This window comes from Sorex fumeus, unplaced genomic scaffold (genome assembly GCF_029834395.1).
Source record: "Sorex fumeus unplaced genomic scaffold, SorFum_2.1 ptg000086l, whole genome shotgun sequence".
NCBI classification, from domain to species: domain Eukaryota; kingdom Metazoa; phylum Chordata; class Mammalia; order Eulipotyphla; family Soricidae; genus Sorex; species Sorex fumeus.
Window position 1 is genome coordinate 33,309,912 of NW_026606143.1, and position 21,758 is coordinate 33,331,669.

General features: G+C 39.4%; 1 protein-coding gene across 3 annotated transcripts in view; it reads right to left on the reverse strand.

Moving 5' to 3' along the window:
• Positions 1–21,758, reverse strand: part of CDKL5 (cyclin dependent kinase like 5) — a 223,138-nt gene that overhangs the window by 79,652 nt on the left and 121,728 nt on the right. For all 3 annotated transcript variants that reach the window (XM_056131071.1, XM_056131070.1, XM_056131069.1), the window contains exon 4: positions 4,568–4,613. In XM_056131071.1, coding sequence (XP_055987046.1) covers positions 4,568–4,613 — 46 coding nt within the window. The remainder of the gene's footprint in view (positions 1–4,567; positions 4,614–21,758) is intronic.

Below are 21,758 nucleotides of genomic sequence, written 5' to 3' on the forward strand. Positions count from 1 at the left end.
AGATGCTTCCCCCCCCTCACGTTTTTATTCAGGAAAAGATGGAAAAGTGCAAAGAAGAAAAGATGTTGGCCTATCAAAAGATCCAAATGTATGTCAAAATAAACTCTGGACCATAGGACATCCTAAAGTTTGAACAAGTATTGTTTTCCACTCGCTGGTCGAAAGTTCTTTAGTCCAAATAAGTGCTCCTAGTTTGTGTAATCAACTGAAGATGGTAGACATGTTTGTGTGTATGAAGATCCAACAGTGACAGATTATCATCAAATCTCCACAAGATTGGATTTATAACAGGATAAAAGAAGTTAATCAATCTGATAATTATGCATAGTCTGAGAGTTAACTAAGTGATCTCTAGTATCTTTTTAGTCTGTGATTATGCTCTTATCAGAAAACCTGAATACTACAATTAATTCAACAGAGATTTCTGGTTGGTTCAGTGTTTCTTAGTTAATGGTTCTCTGCAGGAACTTACATTCTCAGGTAAAATAATACTATTATTCAGGTTAGCATGAGAAATTCATTATCTGGGGGTCAGAGAGATAGCAGAGGGTTAAGGCACATGCTTAGCATCTAGCTGACACAAGTTCAATCCATGGCACCACATGGTTCCCTAAGTGTCACTGGAGTGCAGACTTGGAGGCCCCTAAAAACCTCTGGGGTAGCCTGGGTAATCCCTGGTACCAGGGGGCGCAAGTAGCATCACATCCTTGGGCCCTCACTCTGAACTACTGACCTGGATGGCTTAAAATTGGCAGAGCACCACTGAGGAAACCCCTGCAAAATACTCATTATTCAAGACTCCACCTTTATGGTGACGTGTGAAGAAGCAAATGCCATCAAAACAAGAAAACATTAACTAGTGAAGTGATCTTCCATTAAAATGTCAACACCCCAGTAAACATTCCTCTCTTTGAACAGGCATTTTTGCCACTACCCAAGTGTATAAAATATTTCAGGAAGAAAAGAGAGGCAAAGACTGCGAAATAAGATGGATGAGAGGCTGATGAAGGAGTACAAGGGTAAGGCGCTTGCCTTGCACACAGTCCACTCAGGTTCAATCTTGGCACTGATATGGTTCCCCGAGCACAGCCAGGAGTGATTCCTGAGCAAAGAGTCAGGAGTAAACCAAGTTTGGGTGTGGCCCAAAACTTAAAGAGAGGAAATGATCTGAGAGAGTTCTATCAACTACCTAAAAATATTTTAAAACTGACAAGGATAAAGACAGAAATACAGAACAAACAAAAACAAAGAGAAAAATGAAGAAGTTCTGTGTGTAGTTCTTATTTAATTTTATGTTTTGAGTACTCGGCAGTTTCCTGCTAGCTCTGGGATCAGGGATTCTGACTGCCAGTGCCTGCAGTGTTCCAGGGGACGATGCGCAATGCAGGAGATCAGACCTGGGTCCAACAACTAGGCAGATAACCTGTTATTAGATACTATCTCTCTGGCCCCTAGTTGCATTTCTCATGACCTTCTTTTCACCATGAAAGTCATTCATTGACACTGTTACAATTTTACTGTAAAAACGGTCCCACCCTCCGAAAAAAAGATAACACTGATTCCTTCTAAGAAATAGCAGAGTTGCTATCATAACAAATTGGGTTAAATATAAGATAAACTTACTTTTATTTTCTCAACTTAAAGTCATAACCTTCTATTTACTATAAAACCTTGGTACTCATTTCAAAATATAACCTATTCTCCCGGGAAAATAAAAAGACATTTTGAGTTAAATAGCAATCAGTCATAAAAGGTAGTTTTAAACAACATGCAAATTTGTAGATACTTATGAATTTAATAAGAAAGCAGAAAATTATCATGCTTTAAATCTAAAAGGCAATATTCACATAAAATATCCCTCGAAATAATCATTAAGACGATGCTTGATTAGCTTAAGCATGGGTCAGGTCAAGTTCGGAGTCTAGTTTAAAATTGCTCTTACTTTTAAGATAGGGTTACTTCACTATCTGCACAACAATTTTCAAATGCTGGATTTAGAAAAACCACAAGCATAGTATCATGAGACTTTTTAGAGTAAACAATAAAAGGGACCGATGAGAGCAATATGGAAACCTAAGCAATAGGTTTGCCTAGCAATAGCATAAAACTAGTTTGTTATTATAATTGGCCTGATAGGAACAGAATATAATAAGTTAACTCAGAATTAAGTGATTTAAGAAGGTTTGAACTCAGAACCTCTTCCGCACTCAACTAGGTCCTCTTCACTCTATAGGTGTTGTTCACTACACATGTTCTCTTTCCATTAAGCAAAACCACACTCTGACAGGAGTATAGAGTGAAGAGAGAAAGAACTGTGAGACCCACTAGAGAGAACTAGAAAGAATTGAAAGTGTGCCTAGAATAGTATTGGAATGACAAAGTTATGAGTAATTGGATGTCTTCAAAATATTATCATGGCAATGCTTGGGAAGTCCAACCGGAAGTGGATATAGGGATTCCAGTGTCCATCTGCATGAAAGATGGGGGAAATGGCCGCAGGCCTATGAGTTATGCTAACGGATGAAGGTCTGGCAGAGATGACAGGAGAGTGGATCACTCTTGTCAGTTCAGTGAAACAAGGGCAGAGCAAATGATTCCCATTAAGACTAAACTATTTATGTACTCCCAAAATGTCATAGCTAGAAACAATCTCTCTAGCCTCAGTATTATGCAAATTCATTCCAGAACCACTGCCTTCTATTTTACTGCTATTTACAGATTTTAGTTCTACAAATAGGTCATAAACTCCTTGAAAGTATCCATACCTGATTTCCCTTCACAGCTCTTATAGCACCCAGCTCATTGCTCAATGACTCTGCAGATACACTACTGACTGCCATTTTGAAGTCCTAATGACACAGGTACAAGTGTATTATTTCATTCAAAGTGGCAAGAGTTGCTATGCATAGAATACTGAACAATATGGGACTTAACTTACTTTTTTTTTAAGTAATGGCATATATGGCCTAGATTGCACTACATTTCAAAAATTTGGTGACAATTATTTTTGGTGGCAAGTGATGCTTGAAGAAGTACTTACAAGATGAATGCACAGCCAGGAGTCTTTACATAAATGCGAAGGTTATGCTTTGATCCACAGTTACAGTCACCCTTTTTAGTAGATCACCATGTGTCTCGGCCACCTGTGGTTGGCCCAAGGCCACTGCTCAAAGAGCTCATTCCCAGTGGTCTCATCGTGGGTTGGCATGGGGATACTGTTTCCCATAAATGGTCTTTTTGACTCCTTTTAAGAATAAGCCAGGGCTTTTTTTATTGCCTTTCCTTTAAGGCTGCCAAGCCAACGGTTGGTAAGGTTGCCCCACTGAAGGGCAGGTGCTCTACATAACCAGCACACCAGTGCTGGGTTACATCAAATACTACTGATTCTACCTCTGAACTTTGCTAGCAAGCCCCTTTTGTTACTTAATGCTTGCTAAATCTCTGAGGTCAGGATGACCAAATTATCCATAAATATAGAGGCAGGTATCTTACAGTATTTAAAAGAAATGTGCGCTGATGACGGCAGGTCTTGACATCTGTTTTCATACTTCTACTTATAGATGAAGGTTGATGCCTCTTAATCCTGAAACAGTTTTTCAAATGGCAGGCTGTGACTCATTAGTAGTGACATCAATGTATTTGATGCCACAATTATTTATGTGCATTTATATAAGAAGAACAGAAAATGGAGAAGCACACATTAGTAAAATGAGTTTGTTGACACTTTCGATTCAGTTAAATATAGAACACTGTGTGGATACGGAATTAGACATCAAAATATTTCCACTTGGATCTCCATCAAAAGAGTTGGGAAAATGTTGCCTAGCATTTCTTAAAGGTCACATAGTTCTTTGCTAACAGTTTTTCTACTTGACTATCTTTGGATTACCAATTGTCCAGATTTAAAAGCTAAGAAATTGAAATACTTTACTTTAAACTTCCTTGCCTGACATAGGGGCAATTTTAATATTTCATTGGAACATGTGACTAAGGCCTCCAAGAGTGGTATCACTTCTTGAAAAGCTTAAATTCTCCCAATGAGATTTTCTAAATATAAAATCACTGCCTCGATGCTGTCAACAGACCACTTACTTTTGCATTTCTATCTCTGATTAGGAACCAGAAATTACACTAACCAATACCACTTTCACACAGCACTTGCTATTTGCTTATTGTGTGAACCTACATAAGTATTCAATTCAGATTCTCTCTCTCTCTCTCCCCCTCCCTCCCTCCCCACCTATACAAAGTATTTTCACTTAGTATTTCCTTCAAATCAGTTTTCTTATTTTAATAATATTAAGAAACCATGTGGAGAGCATGTCTTCTATTTTGCAAGATTTTAACACTGACTATATTTTCAAAGAAAAGATGCATTTTTTTAATATCATGAGATTTTAAAAACATACAGGAGCCACCACATGGTTCAAAGCAAAGCATAATAAATAAACCATATTCATTGTCTGAGAATATTACTTTAAAATCACAGGAAGGAAAATCTAATAAACTCCATATCATCTCTTCCCCATTCCCTTCACAAAAACTAAAGAAAAAAATAAAAACGTACCTTCACTGTCCTTGAATTTCTTGATGGCCACAATTTCATGTGTTTCCTGCAATGAAAAAATAAAAGAAAAAAGCTTAAGGAAAGTCAGTCTTCAATTTTTTTCAAACTGGAAATGTCAGTGGTCTGGGTTATATTCTGGAAGAGAGGAACAAGAACCGGAAGAGGAAAACATAGGTCCTCCTCCCCAAGCCCTCATTTCTTGGCTCCAAAATTCTCTTTGTTGCCATCCTGCAGACATTGTCTAGAAAGCCAAAGAATAAGGGGCAGATGATTGGGTACATAGAGCAGAAATGGTAATAGGACAGATGTGCCAATATCTGAGTCTACACAAAAGAGTCAGGGTGAATGGTGAGAGGCCAACAGCCCTTGGTACTTCCCCGGAAACCCTGGAACCAACTGAAAAGGGCTCCTGGGGCCAGAGAAGAGGCTTCTATAATACTTGGCAGTTACTGGGAACAGAAGCCTATTCCAAGTCACATCTCTTCGCTTCCCTGCTCCTAACAAAGCTAGCTGTGCACCAGTTTCTCTCCACATAGTTAGTCATTTCATAGCCAAAGTGGGGTAAACATTTGTCACTCAATTCCAGTCACCACCTTCCCCCTGCCCTTATTTAGTGCTCATGAACTAAGACAAGTACTTTGTGAGCAGAATTCTACTTAACACATGATCTTTTTGGTAGAAAAAGAGAAAAACAAGATTTGGAAAGGAAAATGAAATACTGAGAACAAAGAACCACTAGGCAAAATAACTTGAATCTAAGTCTTGTCCACAAAAGGAATTTTTTACATTATGGTAAAGGAAAATAGATTCTTCAAAGTTAAAATATATTATAAATATTTTCTGAAATGAGAATGAAAAGCAACCAAAGATCTTCTGCCTGGATGAGGCCTATTGTTTATTCTAAGTGGGAAAGATTTGGAGGAGCAAATCTTTTCATAAAACATAAACTATGCCTGTGGCTAGAGATGCAGCCAGTGGGATGGCACATACATGACGGGCATGTTAGAGCCCCTGTGTAAGCTCTCCAGCACCTTAAATCAACAAAAGTTTCGTGCCTGCATCAGAATAAATCTTTTAAAAAATGAGACACAATTCCAGGCCATAACCATAAAAAGTACAACCATCAACTTAATGAAATGAACATTCTTTTCAAAAGCAAAAGCTCACAAGAGAATTGATCAGAAAATGTTATCCTATACTCTATACTGAAAACGCCACATATCTTTTAAAATTGCATTCTGTTAAAACTTGGTGTGACTTTTTATTTCATTTTAAAATTTTTATTTATTTATTTTTGGTTTGAGGGCCACACCTGGCTCTGCACTCAGGAATCACTCCTGGCAGTGGGATGTTGGAGATCTAACCGAGGTCAGCCACATGCAAGGCAAGCGCCTTCCCCACTAGACACTCTCCAGCCCTTAGTGTTGGATATTAACCCTAAATTGCCCCCTTTCCTCCTCCCAGAGAAGCTTACCCTCTTGCTAACATCCCTAATTTATTTTATTTATTTATTTTATTAAAAAAATTTTTTTAATAGTGAGACATCATGAGGTACAGTTGCGGACTTAAACATTTTTGTGCTTGGGTTTCAATTATATAATGATCAAATACCATCCCTCCACCAGTGCCCACTTCCCACCACCACGCATCTCAGTATCCCTCCCACCCCCCCTCCCCCCATCCCACCCTGACTCTGTGGCAGGGCATTCCCCTCTGTTCTCTCTTTCATTTTGGGTGTTGTAGTTTGCAAAAGAAACCCTGAGTGGCAATCATGTTTGGTCTATAGTCTACTTTCAGCATGCTTTTCCCATCCTGGGAGGGTCCTCCCAACACCTTTATTTGGTGTTCCCCTCTTTATCTGAGCTCCCTTTTCCCTAGTATGTGTGGTTGACCTCCAAGTAATGGAGTAGAATTCTTGGTACTAATCAACATCCCTAATTTAAAGTTTATCTTTAACCTTCCCTTTGTGTTCTCATTGTCTCAGTTCCCCAAGTCAGTCTTCATTACTTAGAAGACAAAACTTTCTGGTAATCCTGTGCTTTGTACTTCTACCTGCTTTTCTATTTCCCTGTAGCCTTTTTATAGTTTACTATAGAGAAAAGACCATTAATGCTGTTCCTAATATTTGGGAGTTGATTGACTCTGAAATATTATCTACTCCTGGGCATTGGTCATAATTACTTGACTCGGGCTTCAGTTGCTGTAGTTCCTAACACCCCAAAAAGGGAGGTCCCACTGTGGAACTAGGATGGACCCCATGGCGAGTGGCAAAGCTACCCCGGCATCAAAATGGAACAGTCTAGAAAGCATAAATGCATGGTCTTGATGCAAGCTATGACTTCAGAGACAGGATCCCTATGGGGAAGGACAAGCTGAATTGGCCTGAGATTAGTCTCAGGATTTATAGTAAAAGCCTTCCTTGCTCTCAGAGGCCAGAGAACTAAGTGTTGGAATCTTTGTCTCTTACTGTGTTTATCCAAACAAAGGGCAAGTATTGATAACATATACAGTTAGAGGGAAAGATAAAAGCAATGCAGATGCCCCTGGGAGACAGAGTGTCTCCTTGAGTTAATCTCCCCAAGAGAATTTCCTATATTTTATCTATGTAAATGATCAATCACACCTATGTCCTTATCTCAACCCTCCTCAGATGTATACTAGCAGCTCTGCATTAAATGGGCCATTTTCACCAAGAGGCTGTGGTCCCTGGCTCTCCATCTTTCTGCTAGGAAGGCCTGGGGAGGACTGGAGGTGGCTCTGGCCACTGAATGCACACATCTTCACACAGGGCCCGCCCCCTCCTCAATTATTTTGTGAACTCACACCCTGGTGTGACTTTTTAAAACATTTTGCTTAGTTCAATCTTGTTCAATAAAATGACTACGAAGGTAAATGTGTAAGTAGCACATTTATACCTTAAAGAAATTCATTAGGTTTCCTTCTCCTTTGTATCTCATTAACAGAATTTACAATAGAAAACAGTTGCCGGAAAGGGAGTTAGACATAATGACATGTTGATTCCTTTACTTATCCCTTTTACTAATAGAATGGAAATTCTCTACTCAACAATACATAAACATACACACTTATATTCAAAAAGGTTTATACATTTACTAAAAACACAAAGCCAAATAAATCTTTCTTTATAAAATCAATTCAATGGTGGAAAAATGCAATTAAGAGAAAAATTTCTTGAAATACTGTTAACATTTCACCTCTATTCAAAATGTTTATAAAAAATAGCATGAGCTCATTACAGAAAATAGAAAAGAATATAAAGGACATAAAAAGACTAATTACAAAATGAATATGAAGAAGAAATAAAATTATTTACACTTGTAAACATTTTGGTATATTTTCTTCCAATAAATTTTTCTCACTGAAAGAGTATGAGTGTACATCATGTGCGGTTGCCTTTACTTTACTTAATTTTATGTGGGAAACATTCTGACCTGTCATTAAATAATTCTGAAAACCATCTTTTTGAATGGACCAAACCATTAATTAACCGGTCTACTGGTACTGTAACACTTAAGCATCTTGATATTTTAATGATTTGAGTTCTTGCGTTTTTATCCACTTGTAAATGTTTTTAATAGGCAGCACTGCATTTACAGTCTGAACTGTAACAAAATCCATACACCAACATACTTTTTAAGGACATGAAGGCTCTTAAACTAAGTCTGCTGGTTTCTAATCCACATAAGGCTGCAAATGGCAGACAATGTCTTGATAGTCTACTCTAGTATTCAGTGTTGTCAACAGGTCAATTTAGTTTTTAATTCGATGTAAACAACTTCCTTTTGCCTATATGCTGTTTATCCTGGAATAAAGTGTGTGTGTGTGTTCTGAATTGCCTGGAAATGCAATTGAAAAGGAATTCGAGCAACCTTAAAGACAGTTTCTTTCTACTCCTTTTTTCCCCAATTATTTTCCACTAGAAACCTTGTAGCTTTTTAAATTGGTGCTTTCATAATTGCTCTATATATTTTGTTCACAACTGCAACATAAACACCTAGATTACGAGACCCACAGTAGATGTTCAATACATACTTAATGAATATTATACAAGTGAATTATTCAGAACTGCAGTAATCAATTATGTTCTTGACTGCCTTCATTAAAGGTTTCTCTATCTTATCTCAGCCCACTCCTGCGCTGTTTGCATGTTGCAGCTTGTTCTTGCTCAGAGGTCACATTCTCCAGGCTCCAGCAGACTCAGCAGATGTCTTTATTTCACTTGCATTTTCCACTCCAAACGCCATTTTCAGAACGCGGTTTTGCTTCTGAACCTTCAAAGCAGTGTTTATCTTTATCCCATGTCTTTCCCTAAACTGGCCCCACTCTTTTTAAAAAGTTCATCCTTGCTAAGAGAGCACGAGTCTCCAGCTGCGTCCGTTGGCCAAAAGTGTCAAGCATTTTTCAGCCACTGTAACATCAATGACAGACTGAAGACCCCTCCCCTGATATCAAACCCTAGGTTCCGAGCAAACATTCTTGTCACTGGGTTGGCTGGATCACCTGGACAGGGTTACTAGAATAAGCGATGTGATGCTTTGGAGCCAACACCTGACTCTGTGTCTCTTGTCACCAGGGACTACATATCCTAGAAGGCAATGCACAAGCCACTCCAATTGTGTCTGTGGTGCAAGTGCTGATGTGAGTGAGTGGGGGAGAGAGCACTCCAGCTCCCAAGGGTCAGACGGTGCTGCCCACCACAAGAACGATGACTGCTTCCAGCACCTGCGGGCACGTGTCACCACATGTGGTCCCCTAAGCACCAAGAATGAGCCCTGAGCATAGAGCCAGGAGAAAGCCCTGAATCCAGCAGGTATGGCCCCCAAACAAAAACAAACAACAAAAAAAGTAAATATAACATGATCTTCAAGGCTGTGTTTTTTTTTTAACCCATTTCTATTGATTCTGCCAATGATCTCTGGTGTTTACAGAACTATTGTAAAAATTTAATTTGAAATATCTTCACAGGGAAGGTATGACGAAAACCGAGTGTACTCTTGCCACTCTGAGAGGTGACACATAATTTTTTTAAGTGTAAGCAAAAAAAAAAAAAAAAATTAAACGGGTCTTTAATTCAATATATTCACAAAAGCATGCCTTTGCCCCCATAATGTCTGCAATAGAATGTCACCAGCTGTAGTTAGCGTGGCAGGTGATAATTCGCCACTAATTTCTCTGTCTTTGTGTAGACACTGAACAAGTTAAAAGTTGACATTGTAAACAAACTAAGGGTGTGATAAAATGCTTAAACAATTAATTAATGACTATTCTATCCCTCACTCCTATCTTTACCTCAAAATTTGTACGATTTTACTTTGGAATGTAAAAGGGTAGAAGTTCCTGATTTGTACTGCTATAAACTAACTCTATCAAGTCATTTAATATTTCCCCAGAATAAATTTCATCAACTGGAAAAAAATTAGACAAGAAGAAAAGTAAATTTTAGTAGTAAATAGAAAAATATGTAGGGGTGGGGCTATATTTTTTTCAGTATCCTCAAGATCTCTATCCTATTAAAAATCGCATCTCAATGACTGAAAAATCTTTTGTTTTTGAGGAGGAGCACTGGGTCACACCCCGAGGTGCTCACGGACTCCTAACTCTGCACTCCGGGATCACTCAGTGGTGAGTGGGATGGATGAAACTGGGGTTAGCTAAGTGCCAAACAAGTGCCTTAACCCTTGTACTATACATCTCACTGGCCCCTTAATCACTAAACAATCTTACTGGATATAGACATTTATAACCAAAACGAATTCCTGCTACTACTAATTGTCTAAAGCTCCTGAATGATTGGTTTATTCCCAGAATCAACTTTCCCTGAAGATTTGGACAAAGCTATTAAACTGATACTAATAATCATAAAATGGACCAAGCCACCTTAAATGTAGTTAAATAACCTGGCTTAATGCTCTGGAAGAATGAGCCCTCTAAACTATTCACGCACTATATAAGTAGCAAAAATAACTGTTTGAAGTGTTGTGCTTTGTAATTTGAAAGAGCCATCCAACATGCATCATGAAACAGGGGAAAATGTTGATTTTACTTCACTAGTCATGGATTAAACTGTTCCAAAGGTTATACTCTGCAATTCATTCCCTAATTACTCTCTGAGGAAGCCCTTCCTTGGGAGAAATTCTTTAATATCGTCATACAAATAGCAGGGAATTCAACTTGACAACTAAAGTATTTAAAAATAGTTCAACCTGCATTTTATATGCAAATATCCCAAGTGTCTTCAAAGTGCTTCCTCACACTGACACCGCTTTCAGCAGGAGCAAAATGCTACAAGCCTAAAAATCGTAACCTTTGTAAACCAATAATGGCACTTGAAAAATTAAGCTTTATTTTCAATAATTGTCTTTAAGTAGTTCTGTACAAGGCCCATTATCAGTGCTTTCCATATAGTATTCTCATTTAATCTAATCAACATGCTGAGACCAATCCTTGTCATCTTGCTCATTTTACAGAGGCAGATATTTAACTTTAGAGAGTATTCCATTATTTGTCTTAAGATCTTGCAATTAAGAAGTAATAGAGCTACAATTTAAAGCTAGAAACATTATTCTGGAGGTTATTTCTCATCCATGGGCATGCTATGCAGTCTTTGTAATAAGTGCTGTTGGTAGAAAAATATATTCGAAAACACACATATCCACAACACCCTACTGGGGGGTGGGGAGTGGAGCAGTAATCATTTCTCTGTCTCAAACATTTTCTAAGAGTTCTCTACTAATGTCTGTTATAATATTTATACCTAGAAATGTGCATAAATTTCTCATTATTCCATCTCTATTTTTATTTTTACTTCTATATCACAGAAACCTCCTAAAGTTATCTAGAATAGAATTATTTACTTTATCAGGTCCAGAGCAATAGTACGGCAGGAAGGGCGCTTGCCTTGCATGTAGCAGACCCAGGTTCAATCCCCAGCACCCCAAATAGTCCCTCAAGCCTTCCAGGAGTGATCCCGGAACATAGAGCAAGGAGTAAGCCCTTAGCACCAGGTGTGGACCAAAACAAAACAAAACGACATTATTTTCACATTATGAGCAAAATCTGAAACAGAAGTAAACCCATACGCAGGATTCATCCTGTAACAGGTGGATACAATGGAGCTGAAATACATTCTGCAGTATCAGAGACATACAAAACACCATCCATGATAAGGACTAGAATTGTTTTCCAAGAAATTGCTTAAGGATCTTTTACTGGACTTATTACTTGCAAATTACCATAGTTTGCCACTAGTAAAAGATGAATTAACTGCTAAATGTGAGTCTTCCAACCAATTCAGGAAGAAAACTATTAAAAGCCAGGAAGGGGAGCACTGCTGTCATTTCCATCCATAAGCCCCTGCTTTATGTGAGGTTTCATGTGATAATTCAGGTGTGACCTGAGTGTTCATGTGTATATGATGCATCTCCTATATACAGAAGTTTCCGTCCTGGTATGTAATCATCCATGGCAGTAAGTAAAAACTGATTACATAAACTGGAAAGTACAAATGTATGATGGCATAGGAGTTCTGCTTAGATTGATGGTAAAAATGCAGCCGCTGATAAATGTTGGCGTTTTTGCTTCAGATTCCTCTTTCCCTCCCTCCGAAGTGTAAAATGTCATAAACAGACCATCCTTCATTCCTATTCCTTCTCTCCCCAGAGGCTACTCCTATCTGGAGGTTGGTACGCACTATTCCTGTGCACATTTTTATCACTAAGCAATTAATTTCAGAGGAAGGCAGAAGGCAATACAGCAAGCACATTTTATTACTTGTACTACCACCAACCTGAGATGCTACATGCGAGTGTAGACAAAGAATTAAAAAGAAATGAAATGCCTGATAAATTTTACCATTGCTTTGTATGTTAAAATCAAGTCACTGTCATGTTATTATATGCATCTTGCAAAAGCTTTCTGGGGTTCACAATACCTCCCCAAGATTTAAATGCATAAATTTCACTCAGTGGTTCTCAACAAGAAATGGCTATGCCAGGGGTTGGAGGAAGGTGAGGGGACATCTAGAAATGTCTAGCAAATACTGTCTAGACAACTTCTGCTTGTCACATAGAGCGGGGTAACACACCGAGTTGAAAGAGGCCATGGGTGTTTGTTGTTGATAAGCTACCTAGGCCAGCAGGGAAATATCCAGTCTAATGTCAAAAGTGCTATGATCGAGAAGCCCTGTTCAAGGTTTTTTTTGTTTGGTTTTTGTTTTACCTTGATGTATACCACTCTAAGCACTCCCCCTTAAGAAGAGAGACTGACAACTGACTAAAATCAGAAGAAGCTAATAAAAAGACAATAAACTGAATAGAAATACTAATTTCAAATGAGATGATTAAAAGACAAACTCCCTCAAAAATATTTAACTCAGGGCCTGGAGTGATAGCACAGTGGGTAGGGTGTTTGCCTTGCACAAGGCCGACCTGGGTTCGATTCCCAGCATCCCATATGGTCCCCTGAGCTCCACCAGGAGTAATTCCTGAGTGCAGAGCCAGGAGGAACCCCTGTGCATCGCCAGGTGTGACCCAAAAAGAAAAAAAATTAACTCAGAGACAGCACTAAAATGTCTACATTGGCCTTTTTATAAAACAATTGTTTTTATGAATACTTCTGTAACAGAGGTTCATTAAAATATTGCATAGTGAATTATACCAAAGCTATGAAGAAACCTATTACTGTCTTTACTAAACAGGCAGGGATGTTTTTATTCAACCAAAAAACAATTTAGCAGGGTCATACAAAGCACGCACCAATAGCGAGCAAAGTGCTTACAAAGGTTCACATTACAGGGATAAGGTCACCGCAAATACTGGTGGAAACTCTCAGCTGTTCGTAATTTGTATGCGAAGGGTATTTCAAGAAAATGCTTACATTTCAAAAGCATTATGAGGAAAACTCAATAAATTTATTTCATGCTCGGCCTCTAAAAAGAGGTCAGCCTTATGAAAATATGAATACATTACTAAGAACAGGAGACAGTAGGCAGTCAAAGAAAAAAGACAGTGTAGGATCTAACAAAGAAAAACTCACAGAAAGCAACTACCTTCAAATCAAGTTAATAATAAAATTCTGATGGAACGGAATCTATTTTCTCATTTATTCCCATTAAAAAATGAAACGCCTTTTACCACTTCTGGTCTAGAACATCCCTTCATAAATCACTGGAGCAGCTCCTGGTCTGGATTGGTCCTTCATAAATCATAACAGGAGTAAAACAAGGGTGGATGAGTATTAACTACTTAGATAACACACCTACCCATCTTCACCCTCGGCACCCATCATCTGAATCTGGTCCTGTCTTCTGTCCTTGTATCTCAGTGACCGCTGACTCGAAATTTAGGCTCCCTCTGGATATCTCCCTTTATGGTACCTCAAATCCACTCTGCCTCTCACCAAGCACAGTGGGGTTTTGCCTGCTACATCTTTTCCAAATGGGTGAATTGCTACCTTTCAAGGCCACAGATTTCCTGCTGAGCCTCCTAATTCTTCTAAGATACAGAACTTGCAAGATTGTTTGGAAATGGAAATCTGATTTTACTGCCACCCTCCCCCCACCCTCATTCTGCTGAGAACTCTCCCCTAGTTCCTCAGCCATGATGACTATGCCACAATCTCTTCACAGGCCAAGCAAGGCCCACATGAGCCTACTGGAACGATCGCTGGTTCCCTTCCTAGGTCACCTTTGCTTGTTAAACCTTAGCCATCCTCACCAGACATTGCTTTAGAAGCTTCCAAAAAATAAGATGATAAAAGGAAACACAAGATCCTTTAAATTTAAAACCTTCTCCAGAAGTCCATGGAGAAATAGCTCTTAGGAAGATTACATTTGGGGCGTGGGGGAAGTGTCACATTTAGCAATATTCAGGGGTAACTTCTGGCTCTCCTGGTAACTCAGGAATTATTCCTGGTGGTGCTTGGGGGACCATATAGGATGCCGGGGATTGAATCCAGTTCAGCTGTGTGCAAGATAAGGTACTTAGCTCCAGCCCCAGATTACATTTTCCTGATTAGAACCTACCTATTCTGCTGCTTGGCTACTCTGACTTCTTTTAGATCTTAAAAGTATATGGCAAGTCAAAAATAACAACACACCACCGAGGTATCACCACACACCACTGAGATGGGCACACATCACAAAGAACAAAAACGACCAGTATTGATATGCATATAGGAAAAAGGGACCATCATTCACTGATGGAGGAAATATCCAATGGCTCAATGTTTCTGGAAAACAAAATGGACACGTCTCAAAAAATAGAAAATAGAGCTTCCATATGACTCAGCAACTCTACTTCTTGGCAACTACCCCTTAGTTCCAAAAATTTTATTCAGAAAAGACACTTGGACTCCTATGCACATTGCAGCACTATTCACAATAGCCAGAATCTGAAAACAACCCCATCCACTAACAGATGATTGGCTAAAGAAACTATGATATATATATATATATATATATATATACATATATATATATATAAACACTGCTCAGCTATAAGAAAATGTAAAATCATGCAATTCGCTGTCACACGAATAGATGTGGAGAATACCATGCAGAATGAAGTTAGGCAAGGGACAGATACAGAATGATCTCTCTCATATGTGGGATATTAAAAAAAAAAAGAACACTGTAGGGAAACATTTTTAAATGCCCCAAAGCAACAGAACCTGAGACCTGGCCTTCAGTAGGAAGCATACTACTGCAGCGTATGTGTGCGGGGTGGACTGTGAGGGACACGGGGACAATGGTGAAGACACGTGAACACTTTGATGGAGTGTGGTACTAGAATGTTTTATGCATAAAACCCTACCATTATCAGTATTATAAATCATGATGCCTAAAACAATTGTTCTAATGCTGAAAACCAATATTGCATTCTTTCTATCAAAAATTTCTTCGACAAGAGCTAGAGTGATAGTATAGTAGTTAAGGCATTTGCCTTGCATGTGTCCAATTCAGATTCGATCCCTGGCATGCCATATGGTCCTCTGAGTCCCACTAAGGGTGATCCCCGAGTACAGATCCAGGGGTAGGCCTTGAAAACCACCCACACGAAAAAGAAAAATTTCTTCTATAGCTTTTATGAGATCATGCCGATGCTTATGGAGTCACAGCAAAGATGCACCAGCATAAACAAATTGTTGATATTTATTCATTTATTCTCCCACATGAAATAACAGAAAGTAAGAATTGTACTCCTTTATTGTCACCCTCTTTCTATTGTGACAGAAAGATCATGGCATGTAAGTTTATATACGAAAACAGAGACATCTAACGAGTAGTAATTAGTAACTGTGCTGTGTGACATACCCCTAGTAATGTAAACTAGTAATGTGTAAACTAGCCAGTTACTACTTGGGCCAATAACATCATATCCAGCCATTATGCATTAGCTATACTTTGAGAGAAAGGGAGTGGAGGGGAGGGCCAAGCTTGGACCACGCAGAACAGAAAATCAAAGGCAGAGACTTACTTGAAAATGAAAAACACATTCTTTTTTTTTTAATGTTTGAAATTTTATTTAAATGCCCTGATTTACAAAGTTGTTATAATAATAATAGTTGTTCCATGTCTCCAGTGTTCCAATACTAATCCCATCACCAGTGTGACCTTCCTCCACCATTGTTCCCACTTTCCCATCCAACCCCCAAGCCTGCCTCCTTAGTAGGAACAAAGTATTCTACTTTGCATTGCTTGTTTACAACAAAATGGCAAATGGAGTTAGCAAAATATAGTTCAGTTAAAGAAAATTTGTGAAAACTGTTCTGTCTCGCAATGATGTTACTAACATCACTGTCTGAGGATTTACTGGCCTCTTTGGTGCTAGTTAAGCCTTCTATGCTACTGTTTTTGCTCACTGAGCTTAGTGGGATTCTACTCAACTTTCCCATCTAATCTGCTGTGCTCTTACTGAGCTGTTGGTACTGTGAAATTTGGAGATGTCATACAGCTGCAATTGTGGGCCAATTCAGTGGCTCCAGTCTCTTTGAGATTGTAAGTCACATTCTTTTTTTTTTTTGGGGGGGGGGGGTCACACCCGGCAATGCACAGGAGTTACTCCTGGTTCATGCACTCAGGAATCACTCCTGGTGGTGCTCGGGGGACCATATGGGATGCTGGGAATCGACCTGGGTCACCCATGTGCAAGGCAAGTCCCTACCCGCTGTGCTATTGCTCCAGCCCTGTAAGTCACATTCTTAAGAAAGACACTGAACTTCCTGCAGCAGGTTTTCCTTGAACCCTTTTTTTATTTGAACATTAAAAGTCAATATATCCAGTATGCTATGAAACTTGGACCCACCTGGATATCTGACATTTGTGAGTCACAAACACAAGAATAAAAAACGTTTGTCTAGGGCTATTTAGTTGATAAATGCAAACAAACCTACAGACCCAGAACTCCTTTGTAAATACTTTGGGAGGGGAAGGGATGCGCCCACCCAGTGGTGCTTGGGGGATGACCAAGATTGAACCTCAGGCTCCTGCAGGCAAACCATATGCTCAAGTCCTTTAATCTGTGTCCCAGGTCCCTGCAAATACTATTAACATGACCTGTTAGTTTATCACTATCAACCTATGTATTTCAAAGGATGTAACAGTGATGAACTAAGGAAACAAGTCCACACAAAACAACATATTTAAATTGGTATAGTTTAAATATATTAATATTGAAGTACAGGAAGTAGTTCGCTTATATCCATGCTTAATTTTCTGTAATTTCAGCCACTCTCAGTAAACTGCAGTCCAAAAGTGCTAGGCACCAATAGGTATCTTGTGGAGGAGACCCCACATTATAGAACTCAAATTACAGTATGTAGCTGTAATTTATTTTATTATTATTTTTGCACATCTTACTGTGCCCAATAGTCCAACAGGTGTGTATATTATATACAGGACCAAAAAAAAACGTTTTCTAAAGAAGGTTATGTACTATCTGAGGTTTCAGGCAACTACTGGGATTTTGGAACATATTCCTCATGGATAGAGTGCCTGCTGTTTGTATATTCTTGTATATAAATTTGATTTCAAGAAAATCAAATTTAAAATGAGCCTTCTCAAAATAATTCACTTCCACAAATTGTCTACCCTAGTAGTTTACGGCTGGTGCCTATTCACAGATATATAAAGGTTAAAGAATGCTGGTCTACCCTATGTTAATATTACTGATTAGATAAAATTTTTTAAAAAAATTTTTTTTTGCTTTTTGGGTCACACCAGGTGATGCACAGGGGTTACTCCTGGCTCTGCACTCAGGAATTACTCCTGGAGGTGCTCGGGAAACCATATGAAATGCTGGGAATGAACCCAGGTTGGCCACGTGCAGGGCAAACGCTTTACCCGATGTGCTATCTCTCCAGCCTCAAGATAAAAATTTTTAAATATCTCTAGCCTATTTGGCAGAGCAAACAGCAACGCTTTTCAATAAGAAGTGAGACACCTGAGCTTCTAAAACGATTTTGATTCATAGATTATACAAAAGATACATTTGCTTTTCACATAACCCACATGGCTCAGACATTATATGCAAATGCTTTCAAGCTCTCACATCCGCAACACATGCAGACTCTGCTCTATCAGCAAATGAATGGAAATTTCCCATGGCAAAGACGCCTGCCAGACAGCATGGCAGCCAGGAATAGGAACCATTATGTATTATGCAGTTTCTTACAATTTTGTTTCATTTTGCCCTTATTTTATAACAATGAGTAGGTAATTAGAAAATAAAAAATTCTACTTTAACTGATCAAGAACCTGAAACAAAGGTAGCATTAATTGCACATGCCAAATGCCGACAATCTACCACTTCAATCAGACAGTCATTGAACTTAAGCAGTGCTCACTAGTGAACAAAGAGCACCAAATTTACATTTGAATGCTGGAACTCCATCCTCAAAGACTAAACCTAAGATGTGCCAAGACAATTGAGCTTTTTAATTTTCTATAACCGATTAAGCATTGCTTTCCTATCTCCTTCCTTGACTGTAATTCGTATTCTATGGTAGTTCTGTCCCTTCTGTTTTACAGTCTCAGGTAAACACTCAGTTTTTCTGATTTTCTCCTTGCTTCTTAGCAATATGTCAATTGGGGGCTCTGCATAAAAATGGACATATAGAATTTCACTGTGGTAAGATAAAAATTCTCATAGAACAAGAACAACCAGCGCTGCTGCGGATGTGCGGAGAAAGTGACTCTCATTCATTGTTGGTGGGAAAGCTGACTGGTCCAGCCTCTTTGGAAAACAATATGGACATCCCCCCCAAAACTAGAAATTGAGCTTCCATATGACCCAGCAATACCACTTCTGGGAATATATCCCGAGAGTGCAAAAGAGCACAGTAAAAATGACATCTGCACCCGTATGTTCACTGCAGCATTGTTCACAATAGCCAGAATCTGGAAACAACCCAAATGCCCGAGAACAAATGACTGGTTAAAGAAACTATGGTACATCTACAAGATGGAATACTATGCAGCTGTTAGGAAAGATAAAGTCATGAAATTTGCTTCTAAGTGGATGGTCATGGAGAGTATCATGCTAAGTGAGATGAGTCAGAAAGAGAGGGACAGACATAGAATGACTGCACTCATTTGTGAAGTATAAAATATTATAAGACTAGCACCCAAGGAAGACTGATTGCTCCACGATTGGAAGCCTATCTTACGAGCAGGGAGAGAAGGCAGCTGGAATAGAGAAAGGATCACTAAGTCAATGATGGTTGGAGGGATCACCGGGATGGGAGATGTGTGCTGAAAGTAGATAAAGGACCAAGCATGATGGCCTCTCGGCATCTGTATTGCAAACCATAATGCCCAAAAGTAGAGACAGGAAGAAGGAAATTGCCATATAGGCAGGGGGCAAGGTGGGATGTGGGGGGAAGGATATTGGGGACAATGGAGGTGGAAAATGTATACTGGTGGAAGGATAGGTGTTCAATCATTGTATGACTGAAAGTCAAACATGAAAGCTTTGTAAGTGCAGCTCACGGTGATTCAATAAAAAAAATAAATCTCATAGATCCAGACGTTGGACCTTCATGGGGACATATACTCAGTCCTATACTACCGATTAATTGTCCACAAAGTCTGGTCTGGTAGAATGTGGATGCTTCTCAACTTTAACTGGTGTTGAAGAGACAGAGATTCATTATGATGTTGAGATTCCATAACGTCACATCTGAGATCTGGTCACGAACCATAATGTTGATAGGCACAAGCCCCTCAAGTTAACTATTTGGGTGTGTGGCAAATTCAGAATTTCTTAGAAGCTACTCAGATGCTGAAGGAGGTCCAGGAATTCTCTCTCCACCTAACCATACCAAGACACACTTTATAAGACACTCTTCCACTGGGAAGAGGCAGCCTTGTAAGGTAAGGTGTGTGGTTCCTTCACATTTAGCTTTGCCCTCAATATAATGGTTTCCAAAGCCATAATTTTTAGTATCCTGAGTTTGTGGTATTACAACAGGAGAGAGAAGGTAAAGACATCCCTGCCCTAACTCCATCTCCATCTCTGCCCACATTCCACTGGTATCTGGAAGTGTCATCTTTCATGGAAGTGTCATCTTTCATTTTTCTAGTAATAAAAAGGCATTTCCCTACAAAGAGGCATTCACCCCACTCACTCTCTTTGGCGGGGCGGGAGGGGGGAGAAGGACTTCCCAAGTGGTGTTCAGGAACCCTGGAGGCCTTATCGGTAATTATTCAGTGAACCAACAGTTCAGTGCAAAGGCCCGCAAATGCAACGCTGCTCAGGCTCTGTTGAACAGCAGATACTCTGGCTACCCCCGGGGTGCTGGGGGCTTCCTAGAACCCACCCAACAGAGCTCAGGGATCTGCGAAACTGCAGCAAGTGGTGCGGCCATGTGATGCTGAAAATTGAACGTTGGTGGGTACTTGCTAGCCATAGGCTTTAACCATTTACTGCCCCCTCCCTACTCCCTTATTTGGAGCCATGGTGAGAGAAAAAAGGTCGGAGAAAGAAACCAATTTATTGACCAAAGATATATCAAACAAGTACTCCAAAAATATTGAGTCAGGGAAGTGAGGTTCAGAAAACACCCATCTGGACGGTCTGGCCACTTCCGCTTAATCCACCCTCTAATCATAAGAACCAAAGATGTCATGTGGATGAACTGGTTGGAATTAGAAAAGATTAAAAACAGCAGACAACTTGCCCACAATCTGACCTTTTACTGCATTAGAATATAACTGCAATAAAATCACCATAACCCTCTTCTCCATTACCCATGACAGTTGAAAATTTACCTTACATGTCAGAAAAAGACGGGGTAGGACATCAATGTCAAGAAATCTCTACACAATGACCCAGCTTATCCTAGAAAAGCCCTTCCAACTTCCTCAAGAGTATTCAGTCCATGCTTAGAAGAGTCCTTTAAAATTCCCAGACCTATGAGGATATATACAAAGTAATCAATGGAAAGTAAATCATCCAACGTTTCTCCCTGAAAATCAGGCTTAACTCTTTTGCAAACCACAACACCCAAAAGGACAGAGAGAACAGAGGGGAATGCCCTGCCACAGAGGCAGGGTGGGATGGGGGGGATACTGGGATTCGTGGTGGTGGGAAATGGGCACTGGTGGAGGGATGGGTATTCGAAATAAATTAATTAAAATAATTAATAAATAAATGCAGACTGAAAAAAATAAAAATTAAATTCCCAGACCTTACAGAAGCTCTGAGTTTGCCCATGCTGTCTCCCTTACAAAACTTTCTTTTACCGTATGTCTTCTCTAATTCTTTTCTGCAACAAAGGCAAAGACCTGGGCCCCAGGAGAGGTTGGAACTGACTTTCTTTTACTAAAAAGAGCATAAACTCACCCCAGTCTGAGGATGACATCTCCTGGCTACCTGGGTGGCAGGAGTTAATACCCACACATATAGATCAAGGGACTCTCAGAGGCAGCTTGATGGCTGCCTCAGTGAGTCTGCAGGGCCTTAGCATCCACAACATAGAGAAACGCACTTAGACTTGACTTTATCAATCCTGACCTACCTGGGTCATCTTTACCAGTCAGTCAATAGAAAAAAAACCAAGAAAGTTTTAAAAATTGTGGACTAAAGATCAACAAAATGAATGGAGTCCAAGTGGAGAGAAAAAGATATTGTTCTGTTCAAGTTGTGAAGGCAACTTACTACAGACTCAATTG